General features: G+C 47.9%; 1 protein-coding gene across 5 annotated transcripts in view; it reads left to right on the top strand.

Moving 5' to 3' along the window:
• The window catches only part of CTBP2 (C-terminal binding protein 2), a 144,709-nt gene that overhangs the window by 94,184 nt on the left and 29,745 nt on the right, over positions 1 to 20,780 (top strand). Inside the window, exon 1 of one of the 5 annotated variants that reach the window (XM_087764087.1) lies at positions 2,487 to 4,317. The exons of the other annotated variants lie outside the window; for them this stretch is intronic. Coding sequence (XP_087620213.1) covers positions 2,622 to 4,317 — 1,696 coding nt within the window. The 5' untranslated portion in view covers positions 2,487 to 2,621. Of the gene's footprint in view, positions 1 to 2,486; positions 4,318 to 20,780 lie in introns of those variants that run through there. 5 annotated transcript variants of the gene reach the window in all.

Raw genomic sequence — 20,780 nt, 5'->3', positions numbered from 1 at the left:
GGCGCGTGGGTGGTTTTCGGAGCCCAGGCGTGCGGCTGCTCCTGTGGTTGGGCTGGAGGGAGTCTGGAGATGGGTCGTCTGGTCCTGCTGTCACCCGTGTCTACGCTGGGACCGGGCAGGGCACAGCCACCAGTTACAGATCTGTTGGTTTGGGCAAGGTCTCTTTTGTGTGTCCGTCATGCGGCCCAAGGGCCTGTTAAAGCTTTTGGGTTTTTCAGAGGTAGCAAATGCTGCAAGCTCCCCTCTCACTCCCCTTGCAGTTGTTCCAAGATCAGCATTTTTGAAATTTAATTTCTCTATGGCGTGGTTTTTTTCCATTGTCAGCCAGGGCTTAACGTGGTGGCTATGTTCATTAGTGATTTCTTTGAAGACAATGGTGGAAGATGACCTTGATCTATAGACCAGGATTTTATTATTTTTTTGCATATACATTTTTGGTAGCTTTGTTCTGCTGCTTCAGAACAAACAAATGGCACAGATCTCACTGTATCCAGTTGGGAATACATTTTATTCTTTAGCAAAATGTTGTTGTAATAAAATGTTTTTGTTTGTTAAAATGTTCTCTGCTTTATTTATAAGCCACAAATGTGTCTTCCCATTTTGACTCTCACAAAAGAAGAAATTTTCCAATGTGCCTTAACTTTGTTAGTTAATTCAATATGATGCCAATCAGATATTCTCTGAGAATTGCATAAATAATCTTTTGGGGCCCATGTTTTGCATGTCTGTGTAATATCCAACATAATTTTAAAGACTGTGGTTCTTGGGGATGGAATTGGAGGAGAGAATGTTTGAAGAGGATTTATAATATTTACTGCAATAAAGAAATTTAGGGATTACTCAAAGATCCTGTCAGTATTTGGGTCAGAAATATAGCCCAGAGGTATTAGTATGATAGGCAAGTATAAGCATTAGGCTGTATTAGTGATTTAGCTATCATCATAGCACAATAGTCTTTCACGTGATGGCTAGTGCACCAGGCATTTATTGTGGTTTAGCCGGGAAAAATGCGCAAGCTGTCTTGCAAACAGACCGGGGAAGGTGACTGGTACTCCTTTTACTGGGTCCGTCCTGGAAGGGGCACGGTGGAGGCGAAGAAATTTGTGATCACAGCAGAGAAAGGCAAAATCATTTCCGTCTGATTTTTTTTTAATTAAAAAAGGAAAATGTTGCTTCACTGGCAGTGGTTAGCAAAATAAGGAACGCTTGACCTATTCTTCTTTGGAAAAGGAATATTTGAGCATGAGCAGCATGTGATAATTTAGATACAAGTTTTGAGGAGCCATTTTAATATCTCCTCTGAAAACGGTGACTATATATGGAAATTTTTATTACATTCCCAAGTAACAATTTTCTGTGGTGTGATTCCATCTAAATCCTTTTGCCTACTCTAAGTATAAAAAAAGCTTAATCCATATGAATACTGAAATACCGCTAGATACAAATTGAGTTTTGTCTGATGTTTCTGAGTGTTTTCCCATCTCATAAACATGTAGTGTTTCCACAGGAAGACGGAGATAATAGGCAGAAGTCTCCTACTCCTTTTTGCTTTGTAAGACCAGGCTTTAGATCCTTTGATCCTCCCCTCCTTTTCCGTGACCTCTGCTTGGGTCTTAAAATTATACATTCCAGATTACACCTCCACAATTTTCTGGCCTGGGATGATGAAAGGATTTGCGTATTATGATAATAATGTAAAGAATCCTTTTGGAGCCTAGTTAGTACAGCTAATTTGAAACTACAACAAAAAATGTAATTTCCAAAGCAAATTACAATATTCATAAAGTGTTAAACAGATACCTAACTAATTTCTAATCGCTCTTGTATTCTTGACTATCTCGCATTGGCCTTTTTTTAGGCCTGCCTGCTTGCTCCCATTTAGTTTGTCCTTAGCTGTGTGCAGTGGATTAGCATTTCATCAGGGTGGATTAAGATTGAGCTGACACTGAAGCTTTCTTTTTTATTTTTACATGCGCGTGTGTGGGGACGAGCGGATACGCGCACGTTTCGTTATCTCGCTGCCGATTCCTGGTGGGTGCTGGTGCGGACAGGACCCCTGAGCTAACGAGGAGGGAGCCAACTGAAACAGATGAAACGCGTGTTTAAAAACCAACGCGCAAAAAAACAAACAAAAAAAAAATCATTCCCCGGGGAGAAATTGCATTGAGGTTGCTGGCTGGGTCGGCGCGGGAGATTTCATCGGGCTAAAATGATGTCACATGGAGCGAGGGCTTTAGCGGTTTTATTTAGCTCCTAATCCCCACGCACTGCTCGGCCAGTTGTCCATGTGCGCGCGCCGTCCCCAGCGGCAGAGGATAAAGCATCTGGGCTGAGCGCGGCCGCCCTCTTCTGCGGCTGCACTGCACGGGAAGGGTCTCTCCCTCCGCCGACCTGGAGCGAGAGCGGGCGGCAGCAGCCGCTGCGTGCTTTGCCTACTAAGGTTTCGAAGAATTAATAATTCAGGCAACACTTTGAAAGGCAAAACCGCCGGTCGGTGGTTTCTGAAGTCCCAGGAGGGCTCAGGTGGAAACACGGTCTGGTTTTGATGCACGACGGAGAAGCGCTGAGAAGGAAGGCGCCTATTCTTCTCCATTTCGGCGGGAGCAAGCGGCCTCGTGACGATGCCCATCCCCAGCAAGCACCCCAACATCGGCCGCTCGCAGAGCTGGGACGCTGCCGGCTGGTATGAAGGCAACTGGGAGAGCGAGAACGCCTTCGAGTACCAGAGGCCACCGGGCCGGAGGAGCTCCTTGACCTACGGCAGCGAGGGCGGCTGGTATGAGCCGCCACGAGCGAACGATATCATCTTGCAGAGCGGCATGGAGCTGAAGCAAGAGGCGTACCCGTACCAGGATGCCACCTTTGCCCCGGGGCCCCTCAGGAAGGGCTCCGTCCCCGACTTCGCCTACTGCGACCGGCAGGCAGCCATGGCGGGCCGGGGCTCCCTGCCGCCCCAGGATTACTACAGCGACCCGTCCCTGGCGGCTAGGTCGCCCAAAGACCCCCGCTTCTACCGCGACCACCTGGTGAGCAGGCCACTGGCGGGCTACGGGGCGCCCGGCAGCCGGCTGTCCTGGGACCAGGCCCCGGGGCGCCCACCCGCCCCGCCGGAGGCCACCCGCCTCTACAGGGACCCCAAGCTGGCCATGGACGCGCAGCGGATGCGCGGCAGAGATGTCTCGCCAGCACGGTACGGCGCAGAGCCCCCCGGCCCGCGGTACGCGGCAGAGCCACCCGCCTTCCCCGGCAGGCAGGCCTACAGCGATGGGGCGGAGCGGCCCCCCGAGCCGGTGGGGAGCAGGCAGGCCGCCCCCACCTGCCTGGTGGTGGACCCCAGCAGCAGCGGCGGCAGCGGCTACGGGCCAGGCCGGGAGAGTGCCGGCGCCAAGGGCCCCTACGACAGCTATGAGGCGACGGTGGCGACCCCTTCCCACCCACCGGTGCCCCCCGCCTTCACCGGGCCGGAGGGGAAGAGGAGCTTTGACCCTGAGTTCGTGGCGCTGCTGCGTGCGGAGGGCGTCTCGGAGAGCACCTTCGCCGCCCTGCTGCAGCAGGGCTTTGACTCCCCCAACCTGCTGGCCATGATGGAGGAGAATGACATCAAGTCCGTGGCTCCGAACCTGGGACAGGCCCGCGTGCTCTCCCGCATCGCCCACAACTACAAGGCAGAAATGCAACTGCAGAGGCAGGAGCGGAGGAGCGGGGCGCTGCGTCCCAGGACCCGCTCCAACAGCTTCAGCCACCGCAGCGAGCTGCCAGGAGACTATGGGGCACCCCTCGGCTCAGGGCCCACCACGGATGGCCCTGCCGCCCCACAGCCCCCGCCTCCGCTACAGCCGTTCTCCCCGAGAGGGGGAGAGATGCACCGCCGGCCATCCAGTGCCCCGACCCAGCACCTGCTGGAGACCACCACCTACCCTGCCTCCGCAGGGGCTCCTCAGGGGCCGCCCTTCCTCCCCAGTTCTGGATACAACACCCCTCTGCCTTGCAACACACACCCGCGTCCAGCCTCTGCCTATTCTGCTCCGGCCGGCATGCCCATGACCACGGCCAACCCGCACGCCAGCCCCAAAACGGCCTACCCCACCACCTACACGGTGCCCATGGAGCTGATGAAGAGGGAGCGGACAGCGGCAGCGTCGCCAGCACCCAGCCCACACGGCAGCCCGCAGCTCCTCCGCCGGCCGGGAGCGCCGGGGGACGGCAGCCTGGCACCCACCGGACCCGGTTTCCCTGCCCAGCTCTCCCCGTACCCGAAGCTCAGCAGGCGCACGGGGCCCCCCGTCATTGTCTCCACCATGGCATCACCTGAACCAAGTAATTTCCGAAGGGTCTTAGCCCATACGGTAGTTTAGAACTGCCTTGTTGTTGCTTACTTTACCCCCCCAAAAAACCCACAGTGAAATATATTGGGGTTTCACACCTAAATATTAGACACTTTCCTATTTAGAAAAGGAACGGGATTTCTTCGCAGGGCTGCGCTGGCTACACGGAGCTAAAGATGCTGGTTCTCACTCTGCCGTTAAATTCCAAATATACTATTTGTTTAGCCAACTTCAGTTAAAAGTGAGCGGTATTTCAGATAATGCTTCCAGGGTTAATCTTGCCATTCCCGTTGTTTGTAGAGAACAGGAGATTAGATACTGCGCTGGCTGAGCAATTAGGGCTACAGGGTTTGCTGCAGATTGACTTTTTACCGCTGTTATCAGGCGCAAATGTGTTCCTCCGAGGAAATGGTTAGCATTGTTTTGACTAAATTCATCAGATAGCTAATGGTGTTATTCGAGAATCGACTTACCTTTGGCCATTACCTAAGTCTTTTCTTCTTATTATTAATTTGCTGTTTTATCAGGCATACAAAATAAAACCCTTGATTTCCTTCTAGAGATGCCTGTAAGTGAAGTGGTATAGCTGTTAAAGTAATAGGTCTGTGCTTAAAACTAAAAGCCTGTCATTAAGCACTGGAACAATAAAAATGAGCGGTGGCTCCTCCTCTTCCCTTCCCCTTGGAGAAGTGCTCAGGCCCTTGGCTGCTCAGATGTGAAGCTGGATAAGCTGAGCAGGCTCCGCTCCTCCACTTCGGAGATGTACGCTGATGTTAACGCTCAGAGCCTGACAGAAACTAACCCCCAAAACCACACTGCGAAGTACGAGGAAAACTGGCAAATCCATTCCTTTGTGGCTTGCCTTGTTTGGAAAACAGGGAAAGAAATCCCTTGAAATGTTTTTCCTGGTAGTGACCCTGCAAGCAGGGAATTTTCTCCCTGTGCAGTTCAGCTGAACTCCCATGCAAACAAGTCTCAAACAATGTGCCGTACCAGCGTACGCGCACAAAGCTTTAATAAAAGGATACCATTTATAGGCATAGAGATGGTGCCAAACTGGTGATGCCATTCCACAGGAATCTAAATAAAGAATGATTTTGTGAGTGGAGATGATAAAGTTGTCAAAATGCAGACGCTTGGCGCACCCCTTTCCCTGGCTTACCATAATTACACAGCTAGGAAGTAGATGCCGTTTCTTTCACGCTTACGCGTCCTTTATGTAGCTGGTGTAACGTATTGATTTCTAAAAAATGCTTAAATATTAGGCAACACGTTCTGTGTTGACATGGATCAGATGCAAAAGTAGTACATCCAGGCAGTATTTTTAAATAAACAATTTCCCGAAGCCTGAAAAAAAGACGAACTGGCATAATGCGGGGAACACAAATATGTTCATTTATTTGTGGTACGTCTGATTGAGCCGGTCGGTACCGATGCAGTGAAAGCCCTGGTGCGAGGGCCCGCCGGAGCACATGCATTGGGAGCGGTCTCCTCTGCCACCAGAAACAGACCCCTCCTTCCGTGGGTCTCGTATATAAACTGCAAACCCCGCTCTTTAAAAATCTAGATATTATCCCTTCCCTTTAAAAGAATCACCGGTGCGCAACAAGAGGAAGCCAGCAGCATTTCTGTGCTGCTGAGCTCTTTCTCGCTACTCAACCCCCTCTTTTTTTTTTTGCCTACGACCAACTCATTTGCATGAGGATGACATTTGTTGCTCCAGTAATTTCATCTGATAATGGCCAGCTTGCAAAGCGGATCTGAAAACATATTCCTTAATTATGTGTTGCTAAGCAACGAGAGGGTTTGGCCATAATCACAGAAAGATTATCTTCTCATTGAAGTCCCTGAAAGGTTTAGCTGAAGTAGGACCTGTAAAATTGTCTTCATTTTTATTTATTTCCCCTTTTTATTTTCCAAATAGGCTGAGACGTTTTCTTCCTGTTAAACTATATTTTAAAAGTAGAAGCCAAGGTAAGACACACGGCAAATGGAAGGATACGGATTAAAAATGGAAGGCGTGGCGGTTTGTAGATGTTTGAGCTGCGTTGAGGAATTACTCTTTAAGGAACACCATTGCTAAGGAGTGTTCACACATGCGAGGTGATAAGCGACTATTACAAATACGTTAAGGTGTTTTTAAAACATTGAGCAGCTGACAGAAACTTGACTAAATCCAGGAAAATCGTATTTGCCAGCAGGAAGAGACAGGATGCGTTTTCAGGAGCGACGAGCCTTCTCCTGGCTGTAGCTTTGGCTGTGGATACTTGAGTTGCAAGGTGAAAGCAAGTTCAGTATTAAACTCTGTCTCTGAACGGCTGCAGATATTTTCTGTCGGTATAGGTTAATATCTTCTCCGTCAGCGGAGGGTTATAAAATGTATGTTATAGTCCAGTGATGTTTTGAAGCTTGTTATATGGACAGGGGTTTAAAATAGGTCATTTTGGTTATTTTTGAAGTCTTGTTGGACTATGTATTGTAGTTTTTCTACAGTGAGTTGTTTCTAGATACCCGATTTGTGATTTTGTGCTGAGCTTTGACACTCCATGCAGATTCTGCACAGCTGCTGTTTACTTTGGGGTGCGGGCAGAGGGCTCGCGAGAGGGAGGTGTCTTCTCCTGCCTGGTGTTTCTGGTGGTAGAGACAGTGACCTGGGCAGGGATACAGGCACGCACCGCATGCTCATGGGCCCCTCGCTTCACTGCCGTTAGGTAAGGGAAAATCAGCAACGAGATTTATTGCTGCAACTTCTTTGCATTTCATAAAATAATTATTAAGAAGAATTCAGATAAATTGCCCTTCCGGGGCATTGCAGAGCTGTGTGAAGAGAAGGTGGTGAACGAGCACCCTAAACCCATTGCTGTGGTGGCAGTGGGAGCAGGGCATAGGAGCCAAGAGCCATGTCTCCGGAGCCAAGCCAGCTTCCCATCCCGGGAAGTCCCCAACCATGGCTCTGACAAAGCTGCCGCTCTCTGCGTTCACCAAGACCTTGTGCGTGAAGCTGTCAGGAATGGCTTCCCTGGGGAGAAACGTCCTCGGGACCGGCTGCTCCTGCGGCCTCGCCATCCGTAGCGTCACAGGTAGTGAACGTACCAAGTTATCTCAGTGGCAAGCGGGAAAAAAAACCCTGCGAAGTCTGAGGGACAAAACCGTGTCGGCTGGCAGTCTGCTGCCAGAGCGGGTTTGGGGCCAGCCTCGTGCTCAAGTGGGCGGTAATGCTGGGAAATAAATAGCATAGGTCAGCAAAGCTGGCAAGGGCAAACTGTGCCTAACGGTCACTGATCAGATTACTTGAGCTCCAGCTCCAAAATGTTGCATCTTCAAATTATTATGTTTGTTAGTATTTTTATTAGATTACTCAATTTATAGTTTTGTATCCAAGTCTTAAAGCAGTTGGCTGATAAGAAGTCTTGTATTTTTTATAGCTAGCCTAGACTTCTCCCAAATGAGGAATCTGTCCAGATTTCTGTTTCTGATGATGGACTTAGGGAGCTCCAATGAGGAACAGTGATTCATTGCAAATAAGTGTCTTGGGTGGTTTTTCAAACTCTAGTTTACATATGAAGATATGAAAGCAAATGATCACAGAGGGGGACATGCTTCCCAGAGGGATGAGAAACAGGGCTGCCCCGTACAAGTTGGGTAGGTGTCATAAGGAAGGAGGAGCAAAATTAGTTGGCTGTAAAATGTGGTTAAAAGCCTGACCTTCTCCTGAGCAGGGAAAGCCAGGCTGAGGGTAGCTGCCTTCCTTGGACAAGAAGTTCTCTCCACTGTGAAGGGGACTCTTCTTCTACCAGCTGACAGCCCAGCTAGAAATGCCTTTCGCTGTGATTAGCTCAGCTCTGCTTACACCGTTTAATACTTGATTGCAATTCTTTTTACTGGGATTTTCCACCCTATGGCAGATAAAAATTGTGTTAACTGCACATCAGTTGCAGGCTGAAGCTCTTCACGTGGGCAACCCCCAAAGAGCAGAGGGCATAGCCAGGAGCAAGAGCCTTGACAGTTGTGCAAGGATGGTAAAAGAGGGACGTTTGCCTGTTCTTTTAAGAGTAACGCATTGAAATCGTCATAGCTTTTTATGGGCAGAGAGTTTAGCGGTGATATTTCATACACAGTATAAATTCCATGAGCGTTCGTTGAGGTTGGTTTATTCTTTGCCCAACGTACCATATAGCGTTCAGCAATCAGCTTCAGGTTTTCTTCACATTGTTTTCTGTCCAGACTGTAGCATGTAATCACAATGTATACATGTAAGGCAGCTCAATTAACTACCCAGACTGAAACAGCACCAAAGGAGGCTCAGTGTACTGAATAAATCTGATTTAATTTGCACATTGACCTGACAGACCATAGCGAGTCCTTGGAGCCATTCCCAGCTAGTGTGTTACTGCAGGTAAAGTACGTCTGCACTGCATTCATTGGCAAAACCACGGACTAATGATTTTAACTGGGATTGTAACTTTGGAACAAAAATATTTGATTGAAATAAGCAGACATGTCTTGCTAATGTCTGCTGTCCCGATGGTCACAGCACCATTTGCAAGACATTAATATGCAATATGATAAAGGTATTAGCTGGAAGTACTCACACGGAGTTTGGGAAAGCCTTTTGAAAGGCTCACAAGGACCGGGCTGAGCGTTACTTGCACGTGCATACTCTGACCAGCCTCAGCTTGGTCGACAAGTGTGCAGATGTGTATTGTGTATGGATCTTAAAACTGAAGTCATCAGGACTGCTTGTATTAATAGGGTAAATGGCTGAAGAACAGAGCGTGCGAGAGATGCGCTGAAAACTACCTTGATAAAATATTGACTATCTTGGCCAATATACACACGCGATTCACTGATTGCAGAGAATACGCTTTTAAAATACTTTTTTTAAAGGTTGAAATACGCTTTTTAGAATGGTTTTATCAAAAGCAATATAAAGTGTCAAACTCATTCCAGTTGCAATTCATTGACTTTAGTGCCATGGCAATAAAAATGAATTTGGCCTGTCGGAGGAGAACATGTTGTCAGATGCACAAGTGTTGTCATCTTCAATTTACACTTTCCTTTTACCCTGTGTCTGTAGTTCTCTATCATTGTTAGGACTTTCATATATCCAGATCATTCTCTGACTGTATTTGCTGACTTTTTTTTAGCTTTCTCATAAGTAGTTTCCATAGCTACAAACTTAGCGTTCACAGAGGGAAAAAATTTTAAAGGTTTCTGATCATTATTGTATTAAATATCTTTTATATTTCTTCTCCTTGTCTTCCTCACAGCGTTACACTACAGACCAGTTTAATGAAAATGCTGCACAACTGATCTGTCTGTTATTTTTAAAAGCAAAGTAGGTGCTGAGCTGAATCCTTAAAAAGCAGAAGACCAAAATCATTAAGCCACTGATTTAGAATAAATGTTGCAGACACAGGACATATATTAGTAAGGTTTATATATAGCAACTGGCAGATGATCTTTTGACTTTTGCACCTAAATAAAACCTGACATTAACAGCATTCCACTGGCTTTTGGTAAGGAAAGCTAATATTTAATCTCTTCCGTCTGCTGCTTCTAGTGTTTTGTTAAAGATGAAATGTTACCGGGGGAGGAGTGTCACGTACGTTATTTTTCCTAGGCGATATTAGTTCCACCTCTCCATTAGAGAGGGTGCTGGGCAGCCGTGCCCTGCCGCAGCGCAACCGGGTGCGTCCCTAGGAAGGCTTTGGCCAGAGGTGTGTTTGGCAGCGTGCCGGGACCCTCACCCTCTGCACTAGAGCAGCTTTATTTAGCGAAATAGGAGGTTTGTGAGTGCCTGGGCCTGGCTGGCGTGACTGCCAGCGCCCTGTCCAGGGGCCTTGCCTTCTGCACTCGCAATCCAATTAGCTGCTCCGGAGGAGATGGAGCCGATTAGTGCCCGGCTTTCCTTCCTCCGTCCTCTCCCCCAGCGTAAAGGGTGTTGAGGCCAACAATCGGCTTAAACGTGGGTCCCATGGCACAACGTAAAGCGGTCCCAGCCCTGCCTGCGCGGGGCCACCCTGTACCTCTTTCCGTGTGACACAGCATCCCTGCAAGGCTGCTGCAGTACAGTTCCCCAGTGTGATGTCTCTAGGTCTCAGGTAGTTTGGAAGACCTTGACCTAGCCTCGTTCGCTAGGCATAAATACCTAAATTTCATTTTTTGTTTGCAAAGAGTGTCTGCAGACCCCGCTGCCACATGCACGAGCAGCGTGCTCTGCATTTGAACAGCCGGTGCCGTCGCTGCCAGCAGCAGGGTCAGTGTTGGAGGCTTGTGGTCCCTTCCCTCCCGTGGCATTCCCTCCTGGGAGCACCCCAGGCCCTGGGGGTGCATCACAACCACCAAACGTAGGGTGGCCAAGGGAAATGGCCTCTCGTCACATCTTGCACATGGAAGAAGAGGCAGCCAAGGAGAGGCTGGGAGAAGAGTGAGGGTACAGTACTCTTCCCGCAGTTCCCAAAAGCATCGTAGTCCCGTGGAGGAGGGTGGTTTAGGCTCTGTAATCTGAGAGATAAGCAGGTTGTCACTGTAAGAAGGCTTACCTGAGTGGTTGGAGCTGGTGGAGATAACTAGGTAAATACCGATATGAACAGCCAAGATGGCATTCTCATGTTTTATTTATGTATGCAGATACATATACACATGAAAATGGGGAGAAAAACTCTCAAAAATATAATCAGTGTATCAGTCATTATCCATTTGGATCAGTATATCTGCAGAGTCTTCATTGTTTGCCAGAAGTGACTTGTTTTGTTTATCAAGCAATTTGTTATTATTTCCTAGGTTGTCATACCGGCTTGGCAAGTAAATAAGCAGAGGGGACTTTGCTTAGACAGCAAACACAACGATAAGAAATAATTTAGGATATATTTTCAATAAAAAAGTCAGAAAAAGAAGATCAAAACTGAGGTCCCTTGAAACGTTTGGCATGTATTTTCCAGTTGTGAAGGTGGTATCCCCGGGTGGGTCACCTCCATGCCAAGGAGCCGCGTTGGGCGTCGTAGGGTGATGGGATGCAAGAACCTGACGATGCCCCCTTGAGTTCCTCGCTCGTCTTCTTAGCCCTAACACGTTTCGTGACGCTTGCTCTAACACTGCAAATCCCTGAGCGGTTTCAAGCTGCCTCCTACACGCTCCTTTACCACCTCTATAGACTATTAGCCTTTTCTTCTGACGGTCCAGTCTCTTATTGGAGTCTCTCACTGTTACCCACAGACTGAAAAAAAACCAGGAACGGAAATGTCACACGCACTCATTTGTTGTGTTCTCTGCCTTCCTCTGAATGCCTTATTATAAAGTTTTAAATGAATATTCAAAAAGTACAGTAGTTCATGCAAGTGCGTCTGTTTTGCTTTGTCGATGAAAGGAATCTTGATTACTATGCATTATGAAAGATAAAAGAGAGTATTCAGTGTGGACAGCAGAGAGCTTATCAGTATCTAGACTGACCTGTTGGGACACTGAAGTAATCGGGAAAGCCAAAATGTAGCTTTAGTTATGCCCCCTGGCCAGCAGTTCCAGTTCCTATTGATCTCAGGCTTTCCCTGTCTTCGAATTCTTGCTCATGTTGAGTGGAGCTGCATAAGAGTGGAAGTTGTTCTCTTACCAGCTGAAACATTTGGCTTAAGGATCTTAAATTTCCATTTCATTCTTGTTTGCAGCGGTCGTGGTTCTGTTTCATCCGCAGCCAGGGCTCAAAGGTCCAGAAAGCAGAATTACTGTAATAACACCGATGATTGCACTGTAACGCAATGCCGAGCAACCTGTCATGCTCTGCATTGAAAGTTTTCCCCTTATGGTTCATATTTATTCAGAAGGGGAAGGCGTTCTCTGTACTTGCCGTTCATCCTAAAAGCATGTGTTTGTGAGCAGCAGTGTGGCATCTCCCGTGCCGCGCTCTGGCCAGAGGGCGAGCCTGCGTATCATCTCGCTGGCCCATGATGAGCGAGATACAGCGATATATCGTGTGGACTAGCAGCCCCTCGCTCGAGCTCATCAGCTCTTTTTTACTCCAGTTTTCTGTTTCCCAAGCTTGCATGAGAAAGGCCAATGAAATGATTATTTCTACATTTTGGAGAATTTCTTTCTGGACGAGCAGCTTCCAAAATAGGGCAGTGAGTGAAATTGTGCTTCCGTCTCAAAAATGGTAGTTTTGCCATTGATTTCAATAGAAGAATGATTTTACCCTCCCCTGCAAAAGCAACCGGCTCCCTATAACTTACTTATATTGCATTTCTTAAAATTAGATCTACAAACCCAATGGTTTCCTTAAGCAAGAGAAGCTGTAAATTTCATGCACTGAATGCCTGTGCATTATTAAAAATAATAGGTTATATTTGTCAAATGGATAATGAGTAGGTTTCTTTCTCTGTTTTTCAGTATTTTAATGAGTACAGGAAATGTTTGCTATTTATTTGCTTTCAGATTTTACCAAGGAGCTCTGGAGATAATTGTCAAATTTCCAAGTGTGTATCAATATTTCATGAAGTGCTGTTTTTCCTCTGTACGTTCAGGAGCTGGGTCATTAGCACTGGAGCTGTTATTAACGGTCTGAAGCAAGACATAAAAAGGAATTCCACCGAACACTCGCAAGTTCGCAATTGAAAATTTCCAAAATGAAATTCTAATAAAGGGCTTACGGGTAAAATAAATATCGGTAATATTGCTCGGTTTCAAATGTTGCACCTTAAATCTGGTAGAGGATTTCTTGCTTGATCTCGATTTCTGTGGTTTGTGGGCCTGATCCGGAGAACACCGCGGGCGGCGAGGGTGTGTTTGGCCCCACGCCTGGCACTTGCTACAAATTGGGGTGTACCTTACAGAGATCGGACATCCATCCACATCACGCTTTGGGGGAAAAAACATCCACCTTTCATACTAGCAGCAAATTAAATTCTGTTGAATTATTAAAGCTCAAATTGCTTTCAAGTATAGTACCAAGTGGGACTGATGTTGACTATTTAGTTTTCTGTTATTTTTGCATGGTCGGCCCGACTTTGAGTGCAGTACTGGCTGTGTGTTAAGAACTATTGTTCTGGTTTGGACATTTGCCATTTATAAGCGGTTTAGTTGCGCATGTGGTTGAATGTTTCTGTTTTCTTCATTTCTGTTATTTCAGTTTTATGTGAAATCATAATATTCCCGTTCTTGTTCTGATTAGGCAACTTACCACATTTTTGGTTTACTCAGCCTAAAACTGTGATATATCAGGCTGGCCTCTGCTCCTGATCATATAAGCAGATAAGCCAGCCCGACTAGCTCGCTGCGATGCTCTCAAAAAATAACTCAGAAAATGAAAATGATACCGAGGTATGGACCCACTGTGCTCTGCTGTAAAGAGGGTGCTGTACAAAAATAGTTGATAAAAACTATTGTGGCTTTTTGACCATTATAAATGGCTGGGTTGCCATACATGCTGCACTGGGCACAGCTGAGTGATAGCTGTGCAAAGAGCAAAAACTGAGACTTTAAACTTGATGGAACTACGCGAAGTCTGGAGCATTAGCGTGGAAATCTGAGAGCATACAGAGAGCTGGAAGCTGGCTGGAAAGAGCATCCAGGTCTCCTGAAACAGAAAAAGTGTTTCAGAGTTAGAGGTGATTAAAGCAGAAAGGGGAAAAAAACTGAGGCTTTTGTGTCTCTGAGAAAGAAGCAGGAGAGGACTTCTAGCTGGAGGCAGGTGGGAAGTCATGGGAGAGTCATGGGAGGTCCCAGAACGGGCTGAGCCCCAGGCTGCCCGGAGAGAAGGATCCCAGGCGAGGAGATGGGACACGCTACGGCAGCATGGAGGTGGGACATGATGTGACAGCAGCAGAGCGGAGCTGGATTTGCAAGACCTGCAGAGCTCACTTGGCTGCTCCACCACAAAAGCATCAATAGTGGGCAGGGAGCAGTGGCTCTTCCCTGGAGAAAGAGGGACGGGGTCTGTGGGAAAGGCAGAGCTGGCTGTTTTACAGAGGGGTTTGAAGAAGATCCTCAGATGCAGCAGAAGACATCAGAAGTGGCATATCTGTCTGTCTATATTTGGGGATAATTTTAAGATTAGCGACGCTATGGGCTGCAATAAACTGAAGGAGGTCACTTGTGAAAGCTAATGACCCTTCCCTAATGGCAACGGGAATCGTGGTAGCAGTTGAGGAGGAGAAAGAGAAATGGCAGTTGTGCAATATTGACACGACAGGAGTGTGTGGAGATAATGAATTTCATCGTGGCTCAGTATTACAAAGTTCCAAACTATAAACAGAGATATTTGTCAGAGGGAAGGTAGTGCTTGGGGTGAAAAACAGGTGCTTTGCTAAGTCAAAGCACCTTGTAAAGGATTTGCAGCTGTGAGAGGTGTGTAAGAGAAACCCAGAACAGATCCATTCGAGTGTCTTGTTCTTTTAAGGTGGCACATGGAAAAGAGGGAGTTTGGGAAGTTGTAGTAAATATGACTTCTGTAACTTGTACTTAGTTCTGAAACTGAATTTTTCTCTCTTGGTAGTTGTTTCCTGGTAGTAGATGAGCTTTGTCCTGGGAAGCGCAAAGGGAAGTCCCGTCCTGCTGTGGCTTCTGTCCCCGGTACAGCGGCGGGACTGCTGAAGCAGAGGTTGGAGACAACGCGTAGCCACGGTGTTAGGTAGTGGTGGCGTTAGCGAGAAGAGTGGTGCTGAGAAAAGCAAACCCGACCATTTGGTACCCGTTCAGGTGCAGCCGGCAGGCGGGCTGCGGCCGGGAGGGGGGTAGGATCAGCGGAGAGGGAGACTGGTCTTTCGCAGTCGTGAAGAAGGCGAGCACATCGGCGGAGACATATGGAAAGCAGATCTCACAGAAGGATTGGGAGAAACAACATTGGCTCCTGCAAGGCTCAGTGCTCGCGAGGTTTTGCACAGTGCAGATTCGTGTTACGCAGCCGGTTTACGGTACGGGAAGTTGCAGAGCACTTAGTGAGAGCCAAAGGAGATGCTCCACCATTCTCCCACGGGGACAGGGAGCTGCTTTTGCTCCAGGAAGGAAGAGGCGTCAGATGCCAGTAAGGAAGAGTGCTGCTTTAACTCCTTCTGAAAAGCCTCTCGCACTCCTCCCAGAGCCCTCAGGTTCCAGAGCAGCAGCTGGACTGGAGAAGATAAGCAGTTTGCAATGCAGTTCCTGTCTTGCTTTTGGTGGTTTTATGGTTCGGTCGTGGATTGCCTGCCCCAGGTGCCAAGAGTATATGATTCGTCTCCGCAATGCCCCCTGTAAATGGGGAGAGTCTGGCCATGCTCTGCATACTGGGATAGTTTCCTGGGGAATCTCCAATTTCCTTTCCTCCCACTCGGGGAAGTTATTAGGCATGCTGAGTTAATATGCCTCTTACCTATTTGTTTGTTTAATCGTTCATAAGGCACGTAGCCAAAGCACCGTAGTACTGAACAAGAAGCACTAAGAAATGCCGGACAGCCCAGGCAGCAGCCAGGCTGCCAGCACCACTGTGCATAGGCAAGGCTGGAAACTGCCCCGCAGAGTCAACGGGAGCAGCGTTCTTTCAGTGCAAACACATCTGGAGAAGTGGGAGAGGAAGGAAGAAGGTAGGAGAGCAGAAGAAAGGGGAAAACACCGGAGTCAGCAACAGTAAGCCAACCAAAATACTGCAGCAGGACAGACCGTGCCCTAGAGGTAGCCAGTTTCTAGGAGAGTATTCCATGCTTGGGAACAACACTGCCTTTAACATGCACAAAATGTTTGTGTTTTGAATTTTTTTGTGCTCCTCCTCTCAAGTTGGCTTAGTTACATGCTTTGTTTGTTCGCCTCTAGCTTCTACCCTTCATGGTGTTAGAAATACTCTGACTTGGGTCCACCCAAATACAGCAGTGCCATGTTTGGTAAGTGGGTTGGGAGGCCTTGGGGTCTGAGCAATGATTATCAAGCAGAATTTGGCAAAATAGCAAGTTAAAATTTTTAATTTTTTTTTTTTTTAAATTATTCTCAGATCCAAGATTTCACTCCATGTCATTTAAGATTAATTTTCTCGTAAACAGAATGTGTAACCTGTGCTTTGCTGCTTTGTATCAAGCCACGCGGAGCTCCTGGGTGTAAGATGTAAGGTAATTTTGTAGGTCTCTTGGAGTGATGGCCATATTCCTGCTGCAGAGGTGTTTGGGGCAGAGACCCTCCGAGGAGCTGCACCTCTCCCTGTCCAGTTTGGGATGATTCTTTTTCATCTCCTGCGTGGAAGAGGATCGTGTGTCCTCTGAGATTTTCTTTTGGAGCCATGCTCCGAAAACTCAGCCTTCCTGCTGCCATCGCTCTCCAGTCACCTGTCTGCAGCCCGCAGCCGTGCTTCTCAGCCTCCCTCATGTCAGGCATCCGCCTTTCATTTCATTCTGGTGGCTGGTTTGAAGGAGAAAACGACAAAACACACCATGCTCAGTCGCACAAGGTGGCAGCCCGCCATGGCGAGGAGCCGGCACAGCCCTGGGAGGCCACAGCTTCATGTTCAATTACAGTAAGAGCATCTCAAGTGCACCCTTGGAAATGGTCCATGACCCATGTTTCTCCTTGGCCAGTCTTGTGCTTAGGAGAGGCAGCAGTATGTTGGTTTGCTGCTGCAGCCAAGGAGCGTTTTCTCGTTTTGCCTTCCCGGTCTCCCCAGACGCATGGCACAGCTGCCTCTTCCCCGGGAGCGCTGTTTTGGCAACCGGCCGTTTGAATTTCCATAGCGGGATGCTCAATCGTCTCAGCATGACAGGTATCGGCTTCTTTCTGATCGCAGGTGTCAGGTGCTGGTTGGATTGACAGACCTGCATGCGACCGGCACAGGGGAAAGCTGCAGTTTCTCTCCCTGTGGTTTTCTACACTTTTCTGTGCAGTTATCCATCTCTCTGTTGGGAGGTACCGTGCGCTGGCTTGAGAGATGTGTACAGTCTGAAATGTCTCTTCGTAGAGAGTTTATTGTGTTATCATGATGGGATCTGGCCTGCTGCTTAAAAAAGCACACAACCTTCCTGGTTAGTGCTTTCCGTTTGCTACGCAGCTCTCTAGTTCTCCTACAGCAGCACACGAGGTCTCCACGAGGACAGCCAGGCAAACCTGGCCAGCAAGCGAGCAGCGAGGTGTGGGCTTCTCAGGCTCCCTTCCAGTTGGTCACACAGCGCTGGGTGACTCTGTACTCTCCCATCACCCATCAAGCGCCAGAGCAGGACAGAGGGCTGAGAAGACCACCACTGCAGCTCTACCGACGGGGATTCTTGGACGCTGTTGAAGCTGGGTTGACTGATGCTCTGAGAACATGCCGGTAGTCTTGTGGACCACGTTGTGTGGTTGCAGCCCGTGACGTGAAATGCTTAGCTGCAGTAGGGATGTCCGCGGGATAGAGTGACAGCTCATCAAAGCTAGACAGCAGTTCTGTATTTGACATCTTGAGGTCAAAACCTGTCAGTTCCTTGATTTTTTACGGTGTCTTAAATCGCCTGGGGAGTGTTTTGAGCCTTGTCAAAATGTATTAATTAAGGCCAAGTCACATTCACAAGCTTGTACTGCTCTGATTCAGCAGCAGGATCATGCTTGATTTTCAGCCTAATAATTACAAGTGGCTTCGGAGGATCTAGGGGGGCCGACAGAGCCGGTTTCTGTTTCCTCCAGAACTGCATGTGCTACAGTTTTTACTTGCTCTTTGCCTTGGCTGTAGCATTGTTTTCCTCCTCCTTACGAACGCAGCCAACTTTCTAATTAAGGAAACCACTCTGCAGCCATTGTGGCTGTTCATTTGAGTTCTTTGTCCATACCAAAGTTTGCGGCTCCCCCAAAGATGTTAAGTCGCTCCTTACTACAGCTGAAGGAAGATAGGAGCTTTGGCTTAGGGCAGGCTTTTCCTTTAACTCTGTTAAGAAGCTGGCGTGCCGCACAAAGCACTGCCATGTGCAGCACATTCACTTCGTCAGAGCTTCAAATCCATCTCTGGCTATGACAAATACTGCTGAGGTTATTTTTCTATTGGATTCTTATACGAAAAAAAATAGTTATGAGAAATAAATATCACTTTGTGCTGGGCTTTACTGCTTACCGGGCTTTGAGCCTGAAAGGATTTAAAAGTCATCATGCTCTAAGGGAAAGTTGTAGCAAGAAGGAGGAGGTGGAGGGTTGCTCCAGCCAGCTGTTGTGATTTGGGAAAAGGCTTGTCCGGACCAATGGAAAGGAGACGGAGAGGCAGCCAACACTGGCGTGGCTATGCCCAGTGAGATTAAGACCAAATTAGAAACTTGGCTTGCAGGGGTTTATCATTTCCTTTATATTGTGACATTTATAAATGCAAATCTTTTTTAACTTAGTTGTTATCCTCTCTTGTATCTTTTGTTAACGGGCATTGTCCTTACTTTACGCTGCGCTGATAACTGTATGAAGAGGATGGAGACGTATTTGCATGCGTTATTGTGCCGTGCAGGAGGAGCTGGGTGTGCGAGGAAAGAATATGTGTGCTTCTTAATGCCTGTGTGCCCGCTCCTCTTGTCAGCCTTGAGTTGGGCGAGAGTCCTGAAAACAATGCCATGTTAATGCATCACAGTTCAGTGCTTTTGATATTTCACAGCGAAGCACAATAACTTTTTTTCTCGTTTCATTTCTGAAGTACACAAAATTCGGAACACATGCACCGCGTCAGGATTAATTGCTCTTGCCAGTCAACCCAGAGGAAACACTCAGATCAGGCCGGTAGCTCGCCCAGAGGGGACTCTTCGTGTCTGCTACTCTACCTTTGCGTCCCTAGCAACAGCAGCACCTTCTGCTTTTCAAATTCATTGCAGGTTAAAAATAAACAGCAAAGACCCAGCCATTCAGACCTGGTCGCTGTGCAATACTATCGGAGCATCCTTGCGGTAGAACTGGGTGCGTGGAGGGATGGTGGTGGGTGCATACAACACAGAGGAGGATTTGCCCAGAGCCTGCTCTGCACCATCGGTCCGGGGTGGACCGGGAAGCTGGGGCAGGAGAGGACACCCAGCAGATGCACACATCGTGTAGGTGCTGCACTGCACGGCCAGCGTGGGGGAACACGCCGGGCTGCGTGGCTCCGGGGAACAGTGAGCAGCCAAGGAGCTGCCCAATTTGCACCCTTTGCCCTGGACTCCTGCACAACTTGGCTTCGCTGTGGAGGGCCGTGGTGGCCCGGTGCTCAGCTGGGGTTGGGCTCTCCATCCCAGTAGATCTGCTTTCTGTCCTAGATAGGTCCCATATGGAAGGGAGCGCTGTACTAGCCAAAATAAAGACACTCAGCAATCTGCCAGAGCCGGTTAAAGCATGTAGTCTGTTACAGGCAGAAAGAAATACAATTTGGGGTAGAGGATACAAAATACATTTGCAAGGCATCTGAGCCTGATGCTGAGACATTCTTTCTTTCAATGTTGTTGTTGCCAATAGCTTCTCTTGTGCTCAGACCAAAACTATTTTGGGTGGAACATTTGCTCCCTACTTTCTAGCAAGCCTGGTCGCAGGAATGAAGAATGGATTCTTTTCACTGGCCGCAGCTGGTTTGAATGATCCCCACACTGAACCCATTGACTCCAGGCACTCCTCATGTGAATGTCAAGGAAGTAGCAACTGATTTTTTGTTTATGTGCCTGACAGGGGCAGAAACAGCGCAGCAGTCTCGAGTCGGCTGAATGCTTGCATCCAGGCACATGCCGGGGAGGAGTCCTGGTGTGCGCTCTGTACCTAATGCTGGCAGCAAGCGTGGTTCACCAGCTCGGTCTGAAGTAAGGAGGCAGAAGAGGGTGAGACGTGTTTCTGTTGTGGGTGTCTGTGCAGTGTCCTGTCCAGCGCTTCCTGCGGAGCTGCTGGAGAGCATGGCAGCGTGGCTGCGTTTGGTACAGAAGATCCATCATGCTCATTCGTTGAGAGCTTGAAGAGGAGTCCTTCGAGAATGGTGACCCTTGCCTTACGTACAAAGCAAAAAAAAAAATAATCTTGAAACTCATCAATGTCAGTTGGCTAGACCTTGAACAAGCCATTGAGAGGGATCTTCTTCAATGCAGATCTCTCAAGGTCTGCTTCTTCCGAGGAGCAACAAAATAGCTTGTTTGAGAAAACTCACAAAATCATTTCTAGACCCTGTGACCAAGATCTGTGTAGCTTCTTTTAGGCGATCCCTCTGTGGAGAGCAACTTCTAACAAGTTTCTGTGGAAGAATCACCTTTTTCCTTCTGGTGGAAGAGGGTATCAGGGAAACAAATGGGCGCAGAATCTGTCCGCTTGCAGAGAGGGAAGGTGACCCATTTATTGGGCTGAGAACCAGGGGGAGATGTGGGAAAACTCTTGCTAAAAGTAATGCCACTAAATGGAAAGGGGTTTTGGGGTAATTACGAAGCCACCTCGGTATTCTTAAGTACTCTTAAGAATGTCAGCTGGCCATGTTTTATAGATTTTTTTTTTTTTTTTCACAATATTGGTTTTTTCCTTGTACTATCAAAGGTATTAATTAAAGGAATAGATTACACTGAGTAT

The sequence above is a fragment of the Nipponia nippon genome, unplaced genomic scaffold (genome assembly GCF_047370975.1).
Source record: "Nipponia nippon isolate SJK-2023a ecotype South Korea unplaced genomic scaffold, ASM4737097v1 scaffold_3, whole genome shotgun sequence".
In the NCBI taxonomy this organism is placed as follows: domain Eukaryota; kingdom Metazoa; phylum Chordata; class Aves; order Pelecaniformes; family Threskiornithidae; genus Nipponia; species Nipponia nippon.
Note: the sequence above shows the minus strand (reverse complement) of the source record. Positions and strands in the feature narration are given on the sequence as shown.